We start from the raw sequence: 18,073 nt of genomic DNA on the forward strand, positions 1-18,073 counted from the left end.
TTATTGGCCATTCACCATCCAAGTAAATTTCCTGTTTTGGGGAGAATCCCAAAATAGGTGGGAGACAGGACCCCACCCTTCCACCCCCCATTATAGAAGCTGAAAGTGGGTAGTTAACTTCTCCCACCTTGCTAGCTCATGGGTAGGGAAGTGAAACAGGCCCAGGGGCTCCCACCCAGATGTCTGAACCCACAGTCCTTGCAGATGGACAGAGTCAGTTTTAAGTTGAGAGCAGCAGCAGAATTAGAACTTGGTGGTGGTGCAACAAGCATTTTGCTTGTGGTGCTCGTGCCTCCTGTGACATCCTTTTGCAGCCCTGACTGCACTCAGTCACGCAGCCCTCCCTGGCTCTTCCTGGTTTTCGAGCCTGGTTCTCAGGCTTCTCCTTCATTCCTATGGGCTACCTGACAGCTTTCCAAATAACTCTCTCCTGCTTAGGTCAACTCTTGTGTGTGTTTAAAATGTAGAATTCTAACCTGCATACAGTTTTCTTTTGCCTGTTTCTTATTGTCATTTTCTAACTAGTCCACAATCGTGATTTTGAGATTTGTGTTGGAAGTTTAAAAAGTTGTTTATTTGTTTATTTGTTTTTTTGTTTTTTTAAATATCACAACCGGTCAGGTTTGTGTATTTATCTCTTTGTGACTGATTTCTAGTTTTACTGTTGTGCCATCAGGTATTATGGTCTGTGCAATATCTGTTCTTAGAAAGCTAGGAATTTTTTGTGGCCTAGTATGATTAATTTTTGTAAATATTCCACATACCATTTAAAAAAAGGTAAGTATACTTTGTAGAAACTGAGTTCAGCATATACTTATTAATTATATATTAATATTCTTTATTTCCTTACTTCTATTTTATTTACCTGAACCATCAAAACTAGAATTATACAATTGTTTCTCATTAGCATTATGTTTAAACGAAATTATCCTTGCTTCCTCTAACAATTTTTACTTTATATATTTTGACACAATATTACTGGGTGCATATATGTTGATGACTGAATTGTTAATTGTACTCTTTACCAGTGTAAAATTACTCTCTTTGGCTTATGCACCATAATAAATATAATGATTTCTTTCTATATTGAATTCTTCTTAATCTGTTCTTAGTAATGATCGTTGAGGACTGTCTTTTACTTGGATGTATCTAGCCACTAGCACAGGGTCTGACACATATGTCCTTATTAAATACAACTGAAAAGGAAAGATATTTGAAACTGGGGGGTACAGTAAACCCCTGTTTGTTTTGGTTCTTGGGAGAATGCAAATGCCATCTCTCTCCATCCCCCTCAAATGATACACTTTCTTATGGGAGATTAATAGCCCTCTCCCCATACCTAATAGTTAAAAAGAAATTCCAGAATGCAACTCTACACCAGAAGGCACCTGCAATTCCAAATCTCAGATATTCTAAACCTTTTAAGATTGAGCCCAACCGTGAAGCAGTAGCTCTAATGCGTGAGCTCTAATATACACAGAGTATACACAACAGACAAAATATCAGCAGCTGAGCTCAGAAAACCACATCACACAGGAAGCAGCCAGATCAATGGGATGGAGACACTGTGGTGCGAGGTGAGAAGGGGAGAGCGCACTCCTCCCAGGAGAGCGAGGGCACAGCAAAAAAGAGGCAGGGGAATGAGAAAAGGAGTTTATAAGGATTTTTAAAGATGGTGGTACAGCCCTACCCAAAACAAGAGTCACTGAACACCAAGTCCCTGTGGAGGGCCTCTAGAGGTTCTTTGTGCCACCTACACCAGAACCAATAGACGAGGACCGAACAAAATGGGGCCAGGGCACCCCCTATGTAAGGAAAGAGGCTAGCAGCACTGAGTGCAACCCAGGGGCTGACACAGCCTGAGGGCTTCACGTGCCCTTTTCTTTGTCTTCACAGCACTTTCAGATGTGGCACTGCATAGGCAGAGAGGGTCCTCCTTGCCCACACAGGGCAGCAGGTTTGGGACCCAGGGGGCTGCTGCCTCCAAAGGCCACCTCTGGGCCTCAGGCTAAGCTGCTTCTGCCTGGTCAGAACTAGACTAACTCGAGGTAGAGCAGGCTTACAAACGCATGCGCTGTCTCATTGTTTAGCCAACTCAACTTCGTCCACAAGGTGTGATTAAGCTACTTTGAAGTAAGTCCCTTTTAATTACAGGCTTAGATTGTGTTCAGAATACCCAATTCCGGTGAAAGCTGCTGGCTTTTTTGACAGGAGACCAGAGACCACGAAAGGACAGACTTCCCTGAAATGTGGAGCAGACTCAAGTGAGGGCTCCAGTATGTACACAGTGAGTTGGAGAGGACCTCCCAAGCACGCAGTGTGCTTTCCAGCACCTTCAGTTAGTCTCACTTTAATCACGATCTGAGGGATCCTGAGGATCAGAGACAGCAGAAGGGGCTCCATGGCCCCAGATGTTGGGCCATTTAAAAATACCGTATAACTTCAAAGATCACCTGGATTAACCAATAAGCCAGAATACTCTGCTCTGTCTGTGCAGAAACAATGGATGGCAACAGAGAAAAAGAACTAGAGAGAAGATAAAGAAAGATTCTGAGAGACAGACAGAAAGAGAGGTAAACAGTCAAAACCAGAGCGGAGAGGCATATGTTCTCTTCTACTACTGCAGGTACTCTAAAGCCCACCAGATTACAGGAAAACAAGGTGACTCTTATCACGCCGTGAAGATGAATCTTGTTCTGTGCAGTTACCTTGAAGCATCATGGCAGCATTTCCCTGGTCACCCGTGACGACACTGATGGCGAGCACGTACAGAGCCCCCAGTGTGCACCACGTCTACCTGTGGTCTTTGCTGGACACTGTCTCACTTAATCCTTAAAAGAAACCTCTGAGGAAGTACTAGGGTCATCCCATTTTAGAGAGGTGGTAACAGTTGGGGACACTCAGATAACCTACCCAGGTACTGATAGCATCCAATGACAGGACCTCGATCCGGTCTTGTGCATTACACCCACACTGCCAACCACTAGGCTCTGCTAACCTGTTCTGTATTTGCACCAGAGTCTGCTCTCCATGGAAGCTTTGTCCCTCAGTTCTCAACTCAAAATACAGAGCCCCTCCCAGTGTGCTCTCATTTCAAACTTAGTTAACAAAGAAAAATACTTTTCTGGACCACCTGGGAAACTGCATTTTTCCTCTCTCCTCTCCCAGTGTAAAGCAACACTAAGCTGTGTACGTAGGAAGAACCAACCCAAACCCATTCATTACAAAGGAAGGGAAGGCGCGTGTGCTAACCCTGGCTTTCAGCACATCATTGTACATTTCTCCCTGGCTGCAAAAAGTATAATTCTTTCAATAAAAATTTTCTTCCTACAAATAAAATCATGGCAAACTCTGCAATTACAATTCTCAGTTGGAGACATTTGCTTTTTGTTCTGTTTTCCTGAATGTGGAAAAAGGTCCAATTTGCTGGTCTGCTCACGGGTCACCCCAAAGGCCCAAATGTAGCATCATGGACTGGAAAACAAAAGCTATGTAGGCTTGAATCACTGTGTGGTTGTTCCAGGAGTGCTGTGAGTAGTTTTATTTTTAATCAGCTGTATGCTACTTGTCTCACCTGTCACTTGTACACTGGGGCCCTGGCCAAGCTTTGCCACGCTCCAGCCTCAGGACCAGCAGACGCTGCTTTGAGGCAGATGTTGGCAATGTGCTCTTTGGCCAGTTCTCCTTCCCTTGAGCCCCCTCCCAAACTTTCCCCTTTCCTTGCCTTCCCCTTTGCTGTTCTGTGTCTCCCAATAGGACACCCCTATGCTTATTGGTGGTGTGTGTGTGGGGGGGTGCTGGATTGCTACTGTGACTTGGATTCATCAGAAAGGTTGCAGAAGGCTCCTAGACACTGTGGACTGATGGCTCCTATTTTCTTAGCTGGTACTTTCCACAAGACACTGTAGAATCGTAGACAGTTATACTCAAGAAGCACACCATTAACTGCGGCTGATATATAATTTTGGTAAAGGGATTTTACATCTATTCATCAGGGTTCTTTAAGGGACATGTATGTACACCTCCGGGTGTTGGAGGGAATGAATAAGACGATGATATGACCTTTTAGAAGGTGTTTTACAATAATCCGAAGAGAATTTTAAAACACGATGAGCTGGGAAGGAAGTTTTATCATGATCAGGAGTCTAGCCTAGAGACAGTAAACAGAAAATTGGGACCAGTTGATATAAATGAATAGTTGGATGTCTAGAAGTGGGTAAATATTTTTATAAATAATAAAGAGAAGGAGGTACCCAGTAAATTCTTTGGGTTTATAGATATCAACTCCCTACCTATGAATGTCTAGTGAAATATGTCACCAGACGTTCAGGAGAAGGCAAAGTAACAGAAGAGTTTTGTGAAAAATTTAAGTTACATCATATGATAGTTCATCATTAGTATCAAAATTATGACCCAAGCAAGGGTTAAGCAAGACCCAAGCAAAATTCTCAAGCAAGGGTTTTGAGAATCTCTACAGGTTATTTCCTGAAGATAATGAAGCCACTGCAATGCTTTGACTTAAAAGCCTCCTAAAGATGGCCCCTGGGGCTGAAGTCACCAGGAAGCCTATCAGAAATCTATCAAAGGCTGCCATTGTGTCCTTGTGGAAACCCTGGTCTGCTCTCACATGGAGGATGATGTGCGGTTTTGGTCATCACACCCACAGAGGGCTATGGTAGATCAATAAATTATCTAGAGAGAGCTAATCAAAATATCAAGGAAGCAGAAGTAAGAACTGAAGAGTAACAAAGATTACAGACACAACAATAACATTTGCTCTACCCAGGCACCATTCCAGGCTCTTCCTCATATCGACCCACTTAATCCTCCAACCATCCCATGAAGTAGTTACTGTTATCAATCCCATTGTACAGATGAGAAAACTGAGGTATAGAGAGTTGAAGTAGCTTGTCTGTGTTATGATGCTACTATTGGCACCCAGGCCATCCAGTGCCAGATTCCTGACTCTTGACTCAGGCTACTTGCAAAATGGGAAAGAACTGAACAAAATTCCATGCCTTTCTGCTTGGGGGGCAAGACTAAAAGTAATTTACTAAGTTGATAAAAACAAGACAAGGCCTGATGGCAAAAACGGGGACTTTCTACCAATTTTAGATTTTAATGTTAGGATGAAGTAATTTTCAGATAAAAGGTAAACAGTTTGCACAGCAGAAATGTATTACGACATTTTCTTTCCCTCAAGAATTGAGACTACAATTCTAATAGATTCAAAAAGAGTGCTGGCCAGGCATGATGTGTTACTGAGGGAAGCAAAGTCGGGTCTGAGCTCATAGAGGATTCCCGGGCCTAATGCCCAGAATTATCCATGGCAGGTTATGGGACTGGAGAAATGTGGGTCTTTCCCAGGGGGCAGAGCCTCTGTGTTACCCACCCTTCCTGTGACTTGGGTCTTCTACCATCTCCTTGCCAACTTCATTCTCTAAGAAGCTTCAGACCGGGAAGGAAGATGGTCTGTGGGTGTGACTAGCAGTTCTCTGGCTGAAGTGACAGGAAGTGCTTGCCAAGTAATTCCAAGGGCCTGAGACCCAGGTCAGCTGTAAAAATCCCCTGTTGGGCCAATGGTGGCCAAATGCAAAATGGACCTCTGTGCTACCCATTCCCTCTGCTGTTCCTCCAGTCTGTCCTGGAGAAAGCAAGGGGACACAGAGGCAAGGTCCTGGTGGTCTCTGGGGAGAGCAACCATCCTAACTAGGGGCCTGGAAGTCTTCCCGCCTCTGCCTCTTTTCCTCTCCTTGGACTTCGTGGGGCCTCCAGTTCCCCGACTAAGTGCTTCTCTGAGGAGTTGGGAGAACTAGACAAAGCCACCCGGCCACATTTAGGCAACCGAGGGACCTCGGGGTAACAGGGTTTTACTTCTAGTGCCTGCCGATCTGGAAGCTCCAGGAGCAAAGAACCTCACTCTGGCATGTGCACTCCGGGAGGAGAAGGTCTAGGGCGCTGTACCCGGAGCGGAGGTGGTGGAAGGAGGAAAAATGAAAAAGTAAAAAAAAGAGATTTGGTAACACTAGGTTTGGTGAATGGGATCGGCGGCAGGAGGCGCTTGGAATACGGCTAGTACTGAGTTCAGTCCCGCAGGATGAGAGAAACCCACGTGCTCTCTTCGGCTGTGCTAAAGCGAGTCCTCCGAGGAAACGAGCCCCCCCTGTGCAGCCGACACCTGACCCCCGCGTGACCGGCCCAACCGAGGCTGTCTCCGCGGCTACTCACCTACGCAGTTATCGCAAAGGCTACAGTGAGAGGCACGAGGGGGCCGGAAAATCTTGCAGGTGAAACAATACTTAAGTTTCACAGTCTGTCCATTGATGATGACTTCTTTGGTTCTGGGAGGCGGGCGGTACCCCCCTGAACTGGTGCCGTTTGCGATATCTGTGGAGAAAAGAAGACAAAGAGCGCACGCTCGTCACACGGTCCCCGGTGCCCTGCAGGCTCCCGCATCTAGAAGGGAGGCGTGGAGTCTGCATGCCTAAGGGCAGTGGCCACACTTGGCCTTGGGACACCTACGCCTTTCTGGGAGGCACGTGACACACGAATGTTCCTGAGGCGCTGAGGAACTGCTGTTCCACAGACTTCCTGGTCCTTGCCAGGACTTGGGCGGGGGAGCGGGATGCTGGGACTATTTCACACAGGGGGGAGCGGCCACGTGACTGAGCTCTGGCCAATGGGATTCCAGCACTGCCGGTGCACTGCTGCCAGTGGGTACCTCCCCAGTGGAGCCCTGCCCACTCTCTCGCTCCCGGCCCGGGCACTTTAGAACCCCAGCAAACTGGGGACCCTGGATGACTGTGCAGAGTAGAGCTGCCTCTCTGACCTCTTCGCCCTCCACACTCTTACATGGACACCAAATCCCCACCGAGTTAAATTGCTGAAGGTCTGGGCTTTGTTACAGCAGATAGTGTTGACCTATTTAGTACAGTGGGTGATACTGGTATCAAGACCTTTCTCCAGGGGCACCTGACTGGCTCAGTCATTAAAATCTTTCTCCCCTGGTGCATCCCAAATCCAGTTTGAGAATCTCCCACCGTGTACACTGGCCTCCTCAAAAATCCCAGGTATTGGATGGAGGGAACGTAAGTCATATATACGTGTGTGTTTATATGTATTCAAAAATATACATGTATATACATTTAAATATACGTTTAAAGGCATATTATATATATTCAAAAACATATACGTTAAACTGATATTTAAGATATAATTTCCCTATTTTGTTTATTGTCTGGCCAGCATCTTTTGCCTGGCCAGTTTTTTTAAATGTTGAAAAAAATACAAATATGTGTATTTTTTTAAGTTTCATTTTATCTTACAATCTCATTCTGGTCCCTGAGTTCACATTAAAATCACCCAGGGAGCTTTTAAAATTCCCCTAATGCATGGACCCCGGGCCCAGACCCATTACATCAGAATCGCCCCCAGGATAGTTCCGATGTGCTGCAGGGTTGAGAAGCCTGCTCTACAGGAAGATAAAACATGGGAGTTTTATTCTCATCTAGACCTCTCCCAGCCCTGTCTGCTGCCAGAAAGAATTTGGGGCAGCTCGCCGCGCAGCCAAGAGCAGGAGGCCACGGGGGATAAATAGCGAGAATATCTAAGGGCTTCGGCAGAGACTCTGCAGCCAATAAACAGGACAGACCCTAGGGGCTGGAGGAAATCTTGGGAAACTTCATGGTGTTCTGGAAACAGAGCCAGGAGCATGAAAGGTAGCTGTCCCTTTTAATTCATACACACTGAAAGTACACACGATCAGACAGCAACAGTTGAAACATTTGGCAAATTTGCCAAGGGGTAGTGGAGAGTCCCACCACCCACAGAGCCCCGCCCCCAAACAGCTGGGAAGAGAGTTACGGGAAGAGCTTCTGAAACTACTGGTCTTTCCGTCCTGCCCTCAGACAGTCTGATTTCATTGGCGGGGTAGAGTCTGGCATCAGCGTGGTAAAAATTCCCCGGGGATGGTGGTACTTGCAGAGCTGTACCCTCTGCCCGCCGCCCTGCACGGACAGCACCCACCATGCACGCGTTGTGATATCAGGGGCCCCTCACCCTTCACCCCAATCTTCTGTAAGAGGAAGACAGAGGCTGGAAAATCTCCTCAAGCCCTTTGGCCTTAGTGTTGGAATTTGTGAAAATACCAACCACAGCGGTAAGACAAGCATATTGAGTAGTTAGCCATTTTCTATTCATGGAAAATGAAAGTTCTCTTAAGCAGGTTATGGGAGGAGAGGACAGAGAGTTCTGGAACACCTGAGGGAGAGGAGGTGGTGGGAGGCAGGGAAATGGGAAGAGTAAGGAGCAGCCCTCTGATCCATCCCTGGGCTGAAAACAACCCTTCTACTTAGAATAATTAAACAGCCGTGGAGTCATCCTAAAGAGCCTGGGTGGCCTTGCCAAGTAGGATACCCTCTCTTGGCATGTGTCCCACCTGCCTGGCCTCCTGTGGCTGCCCCATGGGACATCTCAACAGCTTTTCTAATAAGGAGAAAGCAAAGAGAGGACATGGCTGTGTACTTCCCTAAGCATCTGGGTAAAAATAACTTGCTTTGAATAGATCAAGGATAAGGTCAGCTCTCCAGAGACCAGGCCAACTGGATGCCACTGAGGCCTCAATTAATTATGACTTGGTGCCTTCCTGGTCTTATGTCAGCCCGAAATCTACTGTATCAATTCAGCTCATGAAAACATGGGAAGAAACACTAGAAAGCCAGATATAGACTTTAAAATAATAATCCAATCAGTAAGATTTGTGTTGATTTAATCAGAAAAGTTTAAAAACTGGATTGTCAAGTGCAGTGTTTTAAAAAGTGGGAATGATAAACTCACCCACACTAGAACTACTAAAAAAGGCCTGGTCTGAGTACCAGTGGCTTGGAGAAGGATCTGCTAGCACTTCCTAAGACAAACTAGTGGCCCTGTAGTTCCCTAGTACATTCTGGAAAGATTAAAGCTTTGACACAATGTGAACTGAAGGCTAGAATTCAACAGATACGGTCAACTGAAGCTTAAGACCGAGGCTAAACTCCAAAATTCTTTGACTTAATATCTGGAGAACTTTTTATCTAAAAGAAATGGAAAAATCAGAAGACCTAGATTCAGGACCCAGCTGTGCCATCATTAACTGACTGAAAGTCCACAGAACTAAAATAAAAACCAAAAAGTCAACTGACATTCAGGATATATGGTTGACCTGTGAACAACGTTGGGTTTGGGGGCAAACCCCTTGCACAGCTGAAAATCCAAGTATAACTTTTGGCTTCCCCAAAACTTAATTATGAATAGTCTGTTGTTGACCAGAAGCCTTACAAATAACATAAAGTCGATGAAGATGTATTTGGTATATTCTAAGTATTAGGTACCGTGTTCCTTAAATAAAGGAAGCTAGAGAAAAGAAAATGTTATTAAGAAAATCATAAAGGGAATACACTTTACAACACTGTTCTGTATTTATCGAAAAAAAAAAAATATCAACAACACATGTGTAAGTGGCCCCGTGCAATTCAAACCCACATTGTTCTGGTCAACTATAGGGACCCTAAGCAAAATACCACGCCAGAGGCCATGGAGGTCCCATGACCAAAGACAGACATGGGTGCAGAGGGGGCAACGAGAGGGTGTTGCTGGGCAGTCTGGCGAGCAGTGAGTCTCCTGGCTACCCACATGGTCTTCCACGCACCTGACCTTCTCTTGCTGCTCAGTCTTACAGAGAGCCCGAGCTCACAGCACAGTTGCTTCCTTGCGCCCCCTTGACCAGGCGATGCTGTTTCCTACTTCCCGGCACGATGCCTTCTCCCCCTGGGCCTCCCTTTCCTGCTGTCTGCATAGACACCTGTCCTTCTTAAAGGACCAGTTTGAAGTTCTCTTTGTAAGCTGAGCTATTTCCTCCTTTAGACTTCTACCATGTGGTTCCTGTATATATATATGATATTCAATCAGTAGGTCGTGTTGTGCAGGGTCTGGTCCTGTCCTGGGAGCAGGGGGAGACACCTCCTCTGCTGGTGGTTCTTACAGGTCAGAGGGAGGACCTTGCTAGGGCAATGAGACCAGGATCTGCTTTTGTGTCTTCCCCCAGATGCTGCTGGAGGGCGGAGACCGGGCCGTGCCCACTTGCATATTCCCACCATCCAGCAAAGCTCCCAGCACACAGTAGCTCTTCAAGGTACATGTTGTTTGGAAGGCTGATCGTTCTGGAAGGTGGGCACCAAAGATGTCTGGATGCCCAGGATTTGTGTCCTCCATAGGCACACATCAGTCTGATGTGTGAGTCCCTGCACCCTGTGACCCACCCTCCTCCCTGGGAACGCCTCTCTCAACATCTTCCTCCAGCTGTTGCTCCTCTCAAACACATCCCTGGCCACTGCTGGTCCGGAGGCCCATCTCACCCAGCTTGTGTGAACCACCAGAGAGGGCCGGACGACACGGACAGCTGAGCACCTCAGGGCACCCCAAAGGGGCCATTTTATTTCACATCACAAATTCAATAGCCACCCCAGCCAACAGCTTTCAGGCACACCTGGGTCCAGGATAGATGTGAATAATACAGGCTTGAAACCCAGGGCTTCAAATACCCCCTGAACACAAAGGAAGTTTCTCCTCCGCATTCAGACAGATGTCAATGGCTGGTCAGAGACTCTGTTCCTCATCCCTGGAGATGATGAAGCCCCGTGGCCCACCCCACATCATGAGGCACAGAAGGTGGTTCTCCTGCTTGAATCCTCAATGACTCTGTGTTTTTGGAGTTGGGTTTTTGTTGTTGGCAACAACTGTGCCTCTGCTTCTTGGGGCTGCTCTTTGTGGTTTAAGCACAGCTGTGGAAAAAAGAGTAATTGGAGTCTGCAATACCTAATGGGTAGAGAAATCTAGAATTTGGGGGGATAAAGCTCTAACAGTACTTCAAGTTTATATGAGTCTGTATTTCTTAAGGTCACTTTTATAAACAAGCGTTTTGAAAGAGCTTAAAAGACTGAAATGGGTTTTTTTCTTCATGAAGAACCACCCCTCCCCTGCCTTGCAAATTGTCGGTAGCTGTGGCTGTGGAGGCAGAAACAGTGACAGAATCCAATTTTGCAGCAACCTCACGACCAGCAAAGAAAAGGGGGTCTGGGGGGGGGGGAGGGGGCGCCGTGCGCACAGTGTGGATCCCGGGACGCAAATGTTTTCACTTGGAAAGGAGGCCCGGGCTCAGCAGAAGTCTTAAGTAAGCTGTTTGTTAATACATGTCTATTTTAAAGCCACTCTCTGAATAAATCTTGTTCTCTTCTTGAGGCAAATAATAAATAGGGCACTCACATCCCAAGAGACCCACTTGTGTAGCATCTCATTTATTCCTGCTCCAAATTCAGGGAGAAAATGGTTGAACTTTTAAAACTGTTGAACTTCACCATATAAAATAACTGAACTCTGCTTTTTTGAAATGCAAAGGGAATGGGGGCACCTGGGTGGCTCAGTTGGTTGGGCATCTGACTCTTGATTCCAGCTCAGGTCATGATCTCAGGGTCATGAGATGGAGTCCTACCTTGGGCTCTGTGCTCAGCGGGGAGTCTGCTTGAGATTCTCTCCTTCTCCCTTTGCCCCTCCCCCTGTTCACATGCTCTCTTATCTAAAATAAATAAATAAAATCTCAAAAAAAGAAACGCAAAGGGAGGGGCACCTGGGTGGCTCAGTCAGTTAAGCGGCTGCCTTCAGCTCAGGTCATGACCCCAGCTCAGTGAAGAGCCTGCTTCTCCCTCTCCGTCTGCTGCTCTACCCACTCCTGCTCATTCTCTCTCTCTCTGTCTGTCACAAACAAATAAATAAGATCTTTTTTAAAAAATGCGAAGGGAAAAATCTAAACTCACAAAAGGAGCACATTAAGATTCTTTTTCTTTACGCAAAGGATTCGGAACACTGGGATTACCTGATGCATTGAACCTTTATAGACAATTTGGCACTGACAGTGTCCTGGAGAAAGGGAGGAACCTCTACTAATAAATGTTTAACTGGAACGAAGGCAAAGCTTCTCTGAACTAGGATACAAGTCGTAGGGGAAGTATAATTCGCTGTATATGCAGGTCATTACATTATGTCTCTGCATGAGCGGGAGGACAGCTGGTGGGTTTGATAGCCCTGAAATTTCATAAGGCTCATTTCTTTGGTGCTCTGCAGCATTTGGACCACAGACTACCCAACCTTGAAATGGTTATCTATCATGAAGGCATATGGCTAAGAGCCAATTAACACAGACTCTTGGCTAGCAGTCTGCAAGCTTCCAAGTCCGTAGGAAAATATTCACATGATTCGACCTTAGACAACTCAACTATTAGAGCATCAGGGGGGAAGGTAGAGCAAATGCTGATCTGTCCACAGACATTGGTTGGGTTTCCACTGGAGGGTAAAATGTGAATATTTTCTCGCTGCTCTACTGGAGGGCAGTAGCTTTGCTCCTGCAAATGCTTAGATACAAATGTGCATTTGAAGGCTCATGAATGGGTCACGGTCCCCTAGCCTTCTCCCTCCAGATGAAATCTCTGTTCTGTCAGTTTGTCTTAAATGTTTATCTTCAAAGACTGGAACTGATGCCTGAGGTGAGGCTCACGCAGGCTGAGTTCAAGCCTGAGCCACACGGGCGGGTGGGCAGACAGGTGAGCCCCTTCTGCTCTGTGGGGCCCATCTCAAGGCAGAGCAGAGATGGCCTGCAAAGCTGGGAGCAAGAGAACAAGGAAAGCAGGAGCGGGGAACCCGTGGGCAAGCATGGGTCCCACATGGGACCGAAGGGGTCCTACCAGGAAGGAAGACATGTGGTCCTCATGGCCCAGTGAGGCTTGCCCAGATCCTCCCCTCAGACCGTCAGCATCTGTGAGTGTTGGAGGTACCCTGGTTGGAAGCACAGACCTGGTTCCTGCCTTCAGGAAGTTTACGGTCTAGAGGAGGACATGGATATTAACTAAGTAATCAACTTAATGTGTCGCTATGCATTCTGCCTTTTTGAGTCAGAGAAGCAAGGACATCCTCCTGGTGTGGGGGCTCTCTCCAGAAGAAACTGTACGTGACCCAGGATCTGAAGGATGATGGAGGGGGGACTTCCTTAGGCAATGCCTGTGCACGCGTGTGCAAGCTGGCTGGGATACTGGAGTTAGGAACTGGGTATTTTAGGCAAAGGGAATAATGACTTGTGCCCTGGCCCCAGGACAGGAGGCAGACAGTATATTCAAGAGGGGAGAGGAGGTTAGTGTGACCAGGACACAGTGCCTGGGAGACGGTCAGAGAGGAAGAAGGCAGCGGCTTGATGACACAGAGCCTTGTGGTCATGTTTGGGATGTTGGCCTTCATCCTAAGTGCAAGAGGAAGCTTCACTGTTAATTTTTTGTGACAACTTGGCTAAGTTGTGTGCCCAGTTGCCTGGTCAAACCCCAGGAGAGATGTTGCTGTGTTGTTTCTAGATGAGATTAAGATTTAAATCAGATTTTGAGTAAAGCAGATAATGCTCCATCCTGTGTGTGGGCCTCGTGCAATCACTTGAAGGCCTTAAGAGCAAAGACCGAGGTTCTCCAGAGTATAAGAAATTCTCTTCAAGACTTCAACACAGAAATCCAGCCTGTGAAATCTGGACTCAAGACTTCGACCTTGACTCTTTCCAATTTTCCAGCCTGCAGGCCGGCCCCACAAACTTCACTTGCCAGGTCACATAACCCCTTAAAAATAAACTTAGATACTCCTATTGGTTCTCTTTCTCTGGAGAACCCTAACACAGAATCCAAGGAGGATTAAAATGTATATGTAATACAAATGTAGGTAACATGTAAAATATCAGTTGACTATAGTCCCAGAGATGGGCTAGGGACAGAGGGAAGCAAGACAGCCCGGAAGGAGGGACTTGGAATACAAGCCAGGAATGATGTTAGCTCAGAAGAGGATGGGGACTGTGGTGATGGAGAGGAGTAGACATTCCAGAAACGTGAAAATGGTAACATCAGTTACTAGCGGCTGCGATAAATGAGAGTCAGGTGGGTGTGGGGGTTGAGTCTCAGGCTCTGGCTGGCACCTGGGGACGGGGGAAGGAGGGGAGCGCACCTGCTAGCAGTGAGTGGGAGGGCATATGCAGGTGGATGCAACACAGAGCAGGACTAAGTGGAAGGGCCGAGGCTGCAGAGAAACATCCCTTGACCATGACAGCATCACAAGGCGTGGGGCCAAGGGCTGAGCCCCAAGGCACTCCTACGTCTCCAAAAGCCAGGAGCACTGGAGAGGCAGAAGGAGGGCACAGTGTTGCTGAGTCACTGAGGCGGCTTCAAACACGTTTGGAAAACCCCGACACTGGATTCCCTCTGGGAGATGGACAGCGACATCAGCACCACAAAGGTGCTAGGAATAAAAAAGTACAAAGGAAAAACCCAGGGTTTCCCCCAGTGAACTCGGTTCTCCTCCCTTCCAAGGAAATTCCTGTCCTGTGGGACAAGGAGCATGATGGGACCTGCTAGAGGTGAACATGCTGGTGTAGGAGGGGGAGGCTGGCAGGGCAAGCAAGTTTCCCTCCGGATGAAGGGGCACGGCTGGGACGGTTGCAGAGCGGATGGCGGGTGGAGCAGGAACGGTGCCCGCTCCCTCGGGGCTGGACAGAAAGCAGGGGAGTCAAAGCACAGCCAGGATGCCACGAGGGCGAAGGGATCAATGCACGCTCCCCCCGGCCCGGGCTCAGCCCGCAGGCCCAGAGACAGGAGAGCAAGGAGCTGAGACTGTGAGTCCCTGGGCTGCCCTCAAACCAGCAGAGTCACTGAAGGAGGCAGAGAGTTGGAGAGGGAGCCTTCATGCAGGGGTGAAGAGTGCAGTGGTGGGGAGCTAATGCAGACTCCTGGGGATGGGGACCCGGCAGGGGACCTGGGCAGAGGGGATCCTTGTTCCCATGGAGTCTCACACCCATGCTGGCTGTCTGGCCTTCATGAACAAAGCAGGGCACTTGAGGTCTGCTGCAGGGACCAGGGACTTGAGGTGTGCTGCTGGGACCGCGGCTGCCTGTGAACCACTCAGGAGGAGGAACGGAAGGGGACGGGCACCGATGCTTTCTGGCTCTGAGGGGCAGTGATGTACATGTACCCTTCCCACTCATGGTGCTGCCCGTGGCCCTCCCAGCCCCATAAGAGGGTGGAAGTTGGGGGAACAATGACAGCACAGCAGGCAGCAGGAGCCTAAGAAAGAGGGAGATGACAAGTGCCGACAGCAAACCGACGGTGCACAGAGCAGCCCAGGCTGGATCTCGCCTCTCCTGAACACGCAGCTGGCTTTGGTCATGGGAGGTCACGGCACTTAGAAACCACGAAGGCTTTGGGCTTTCTCCAGACTTGGTCATCAAAGGGCTCGTAGGTTGGATCTCCCTTAGGGGAGAACGTGGCCAAGGAAAAAGCATTCGTCAGATGAGAACTGCAACAGTCACGCTTCAGTCCCACAGCCGCTCGACCACTTATGGCTTTAACCAGGAACTGAGAAAACACAAGGAAATACTTGTAGAGAATTGGGCAAAGCCACTTTCCTCTGTATGCTTCATAGAACATAGGGAAAGGAAGCCTTAGAGAATGAGCCTCCAATGCTGCTCGGTGCTAGCTTCATGCATTCATTTGTTATTCCTGTCCAATATTTATTAGGCCCCGACTGTGTGCTAAGCAGCCTTCCAGGTGTTCTGGAGATAACGGTGAACAAGTTAAGTCCTCTATCCCTTTACACTCGAGGGAAGGCAGATAAACCCAGAGTACAGATTTTGAAATGTACAAACAAATCGCCCTTAGCAATATCTCTTACTCTTGACTGAGGGTCAAGGTCACCTAGGGCAGTGATTCTCAACCAGGGGTAATTTCGTGCCCTAGGGAAAATCTGGCTACGGTCAAACATGTCTGATAACTTTTTTGGTTGTCACAAGCAGGAGAGAATGCTATCGCATCTAGGAAGTTAGGCCCAGAGATGCTGCCGAACATCCTATAATGGACAAGACAGCCCTCACAGCAAAGAACCACCCAGCCCAAGATGTCAGTGGGGCCAAGGATGCGGCACCCGGGCCTGGGGGTTTGCTGCTCAAAGTGTGTTCTGTGGACCCGTGATAGCAGCGGCACCAGGAAGCTTGTTAGAAATGAGTAACGCCAGGTCGTTGGAGGCATGTGACAGTTCAGAGGCAAACACTGTCCAGAGGCAAACACTCATTAGCAAGCAGGACAAAAGCTAAGGGTGGGGGGTGGGGGAGTTCCTAGGTGCATTTTTTCAGGTAAGGTGACAAGCACCACCCATGAAGGTTTGCTCACTTGGGAATCTTTTAAAATGCAAAGATTCCTTGCTCCTGAAGATTCTTAGGTCTTAGGTCCAGTATGTTTAGGTCTTAGGTCCAGTATGTTTAGAAAAGCTCCCTGTGGACGCAGATGAAGAGGCTTGGGATACAAGGCAAACAGGACGCGGGCAACAGTTAAGCTCAGCGGAGTTTCCAGCACTAGCTGGAGAACCACAGGAGCTGGCCTGGGGACGCGCACGAGAGAGATGTGTGCCATTTACTTTACTTTATTTTATTATTATTAATATTATTGATGTGTGGCATTTATAAAGATGTTAATGTTACCCGAAGAGCTGATTTTATCTACTTAATTATGGAAAATGGAAAGTGGGCCCCAATGAAGATGCCCGACCAGGTGTTCAAATGGTGCTTTTTTTGTTGCATTTCTAACAGTCTTTTTTGTTCAAAGACGATCTTAAGAGAATCTGAATATCCACAATGGGAGAGAATGAAGTGGCTCTGGTTTCTGTGAATGGGCCTGTTTGTTTCATGCCCTGCTTCCAGGGGACGCAGTTTGCAAAAGACAACAGCTGTCTGAGGGAAGAAGGGCCCTGTTGAGTTAAAGGAAAGCCCCTGTCCACATTTCTGTGTGCTCACAGAGTTAAGGAGGTGGCTATGAGCGTGAATTTTAACTGTGACCGTGGAATGGTAAACATCATTCTTCACTGTCGCAAAAATAATCCCACGAATATAAGCCCAAATGTTCCTAAAAATAGCGCTGAAGCATATGTTCCAGAAAATGGGAAAACAGGATGGCATTGGTGAGAGAAGTGTGATTTTTTTTTTTTATTCTGGTGGAGAAAACAGGCCTCAGTTTCTCCACATTTAACTATGACCCTTCGAGCGCCCATAGTTCAGGGGCAATGTAATTCATTGAAAGACCTTGACTGTCAGATGCTATGATGTTCAGAGCTATCAACACTTCTCTTTTGGGGGCCTGCCCAGATCCTCTAGGGCAATATATATATATATATATATATATATATATATATATATATATATAGATGTATCTATATATATATCCGTATCACTAACTAATACAATTAAAAACAAGAAAAAGAAAGTGCTTAGTAGCTGTGACCTTTTTAGTTTAACTGAGTTCCTCTAAAACATGCTTCTGGCAAAATGAAAATTAATGACGATCTTGTTTTTTGCCATACTTTTTCTTCCCCACATGCATGCCAAAGACTCACCCTTAAATATAAAAGAAATAAAGGTCATTTGTCCTTGCAACGTTTTAATTTCTCTCACCAAACTGCTGAGCTGCATATATGAAAATAAATTCTTTCCCTGAAGGCCAAAGCTAGAAGTATTTGTGTGCATTTCTAATCCATGGGGACAGTCCCTGCATCATTAGAAGCTACTATATATTGGACAATGATAGAGCTCAGTCTGGGTTATCAGTGTTTGGAGTATTATATGACAAGGAGGGGAAAACAAGGTTAAAAACTGGTCACGGGGAGCACCTCAGTGGCTCAGTGGTGAAGTGTCTGCCTTCAGCCCTGGTCAGGGTGCCTGGGTCCTGGGATGGAGCCCCGTGTCGGGATCCTTGTTCAGAGGAGAACCTGCCTCTCCCTCTGCTGCTCTCCCTGCTTGTGCTCTCTCCCTCTGTCAAATAAATAAATACAATCTTTTAAAAAGCACCTGGGCGCTGGATGCCGCGTGAGAGCGGGGCTGTACTTCCTCATTATCACGAGGGAATCTGATGTGCTTTTATTGACGGTTGAGTGGCATCAACAGGAGGACGTTAGCAAGGACCAGCTTCTATCTCATTCTGTC

The 18,073-nt window shown here is 47.2% G+C and overlaps 1 protein-coding gene across 8 annotated transcripts in view; it reads right to left on the reverse strand.

Annotated features, from left to right (window-relative positions):
- The window catches only part of ZDHHC14 (zinc finger DHHC-type palmitoyltransferase 14), a 276,426-nt gene that overhangs the window by 73,430 nt on the left and 184,923 nt on the right, over positions 1-18,073 (reverse strand). For all 8 annotated transcript variants that reach the window (XM_032338627.1, XM_032338628.1, XM_032338622.1 and 5 more), the window contains exon 3: positions 6,229-6,387. In XM_032338627.1, the coding sequence (XP_032194518.1) occupies positions 6,229-6,387 (159 nt within the window). The remainder of the gene's footprint in view (positions 1-6,228; positions 6,388-18,073) is intronic.

The sequence above is a fragment of the Mustela erminea genome, chromosome 4 (genome assembly GCF_009829155.1).
Source record: "Mustela erminea isolate mMusErm1 chromosome 4, mMusErm1.Pri, whole genome shotgun sequence".
Classification (NCBI taxonomy): Eukaryota; Metazoa; Chordata; class Mammalia; order Carnivora; family Mustelidae; genus Mustela; species Mustela erminea.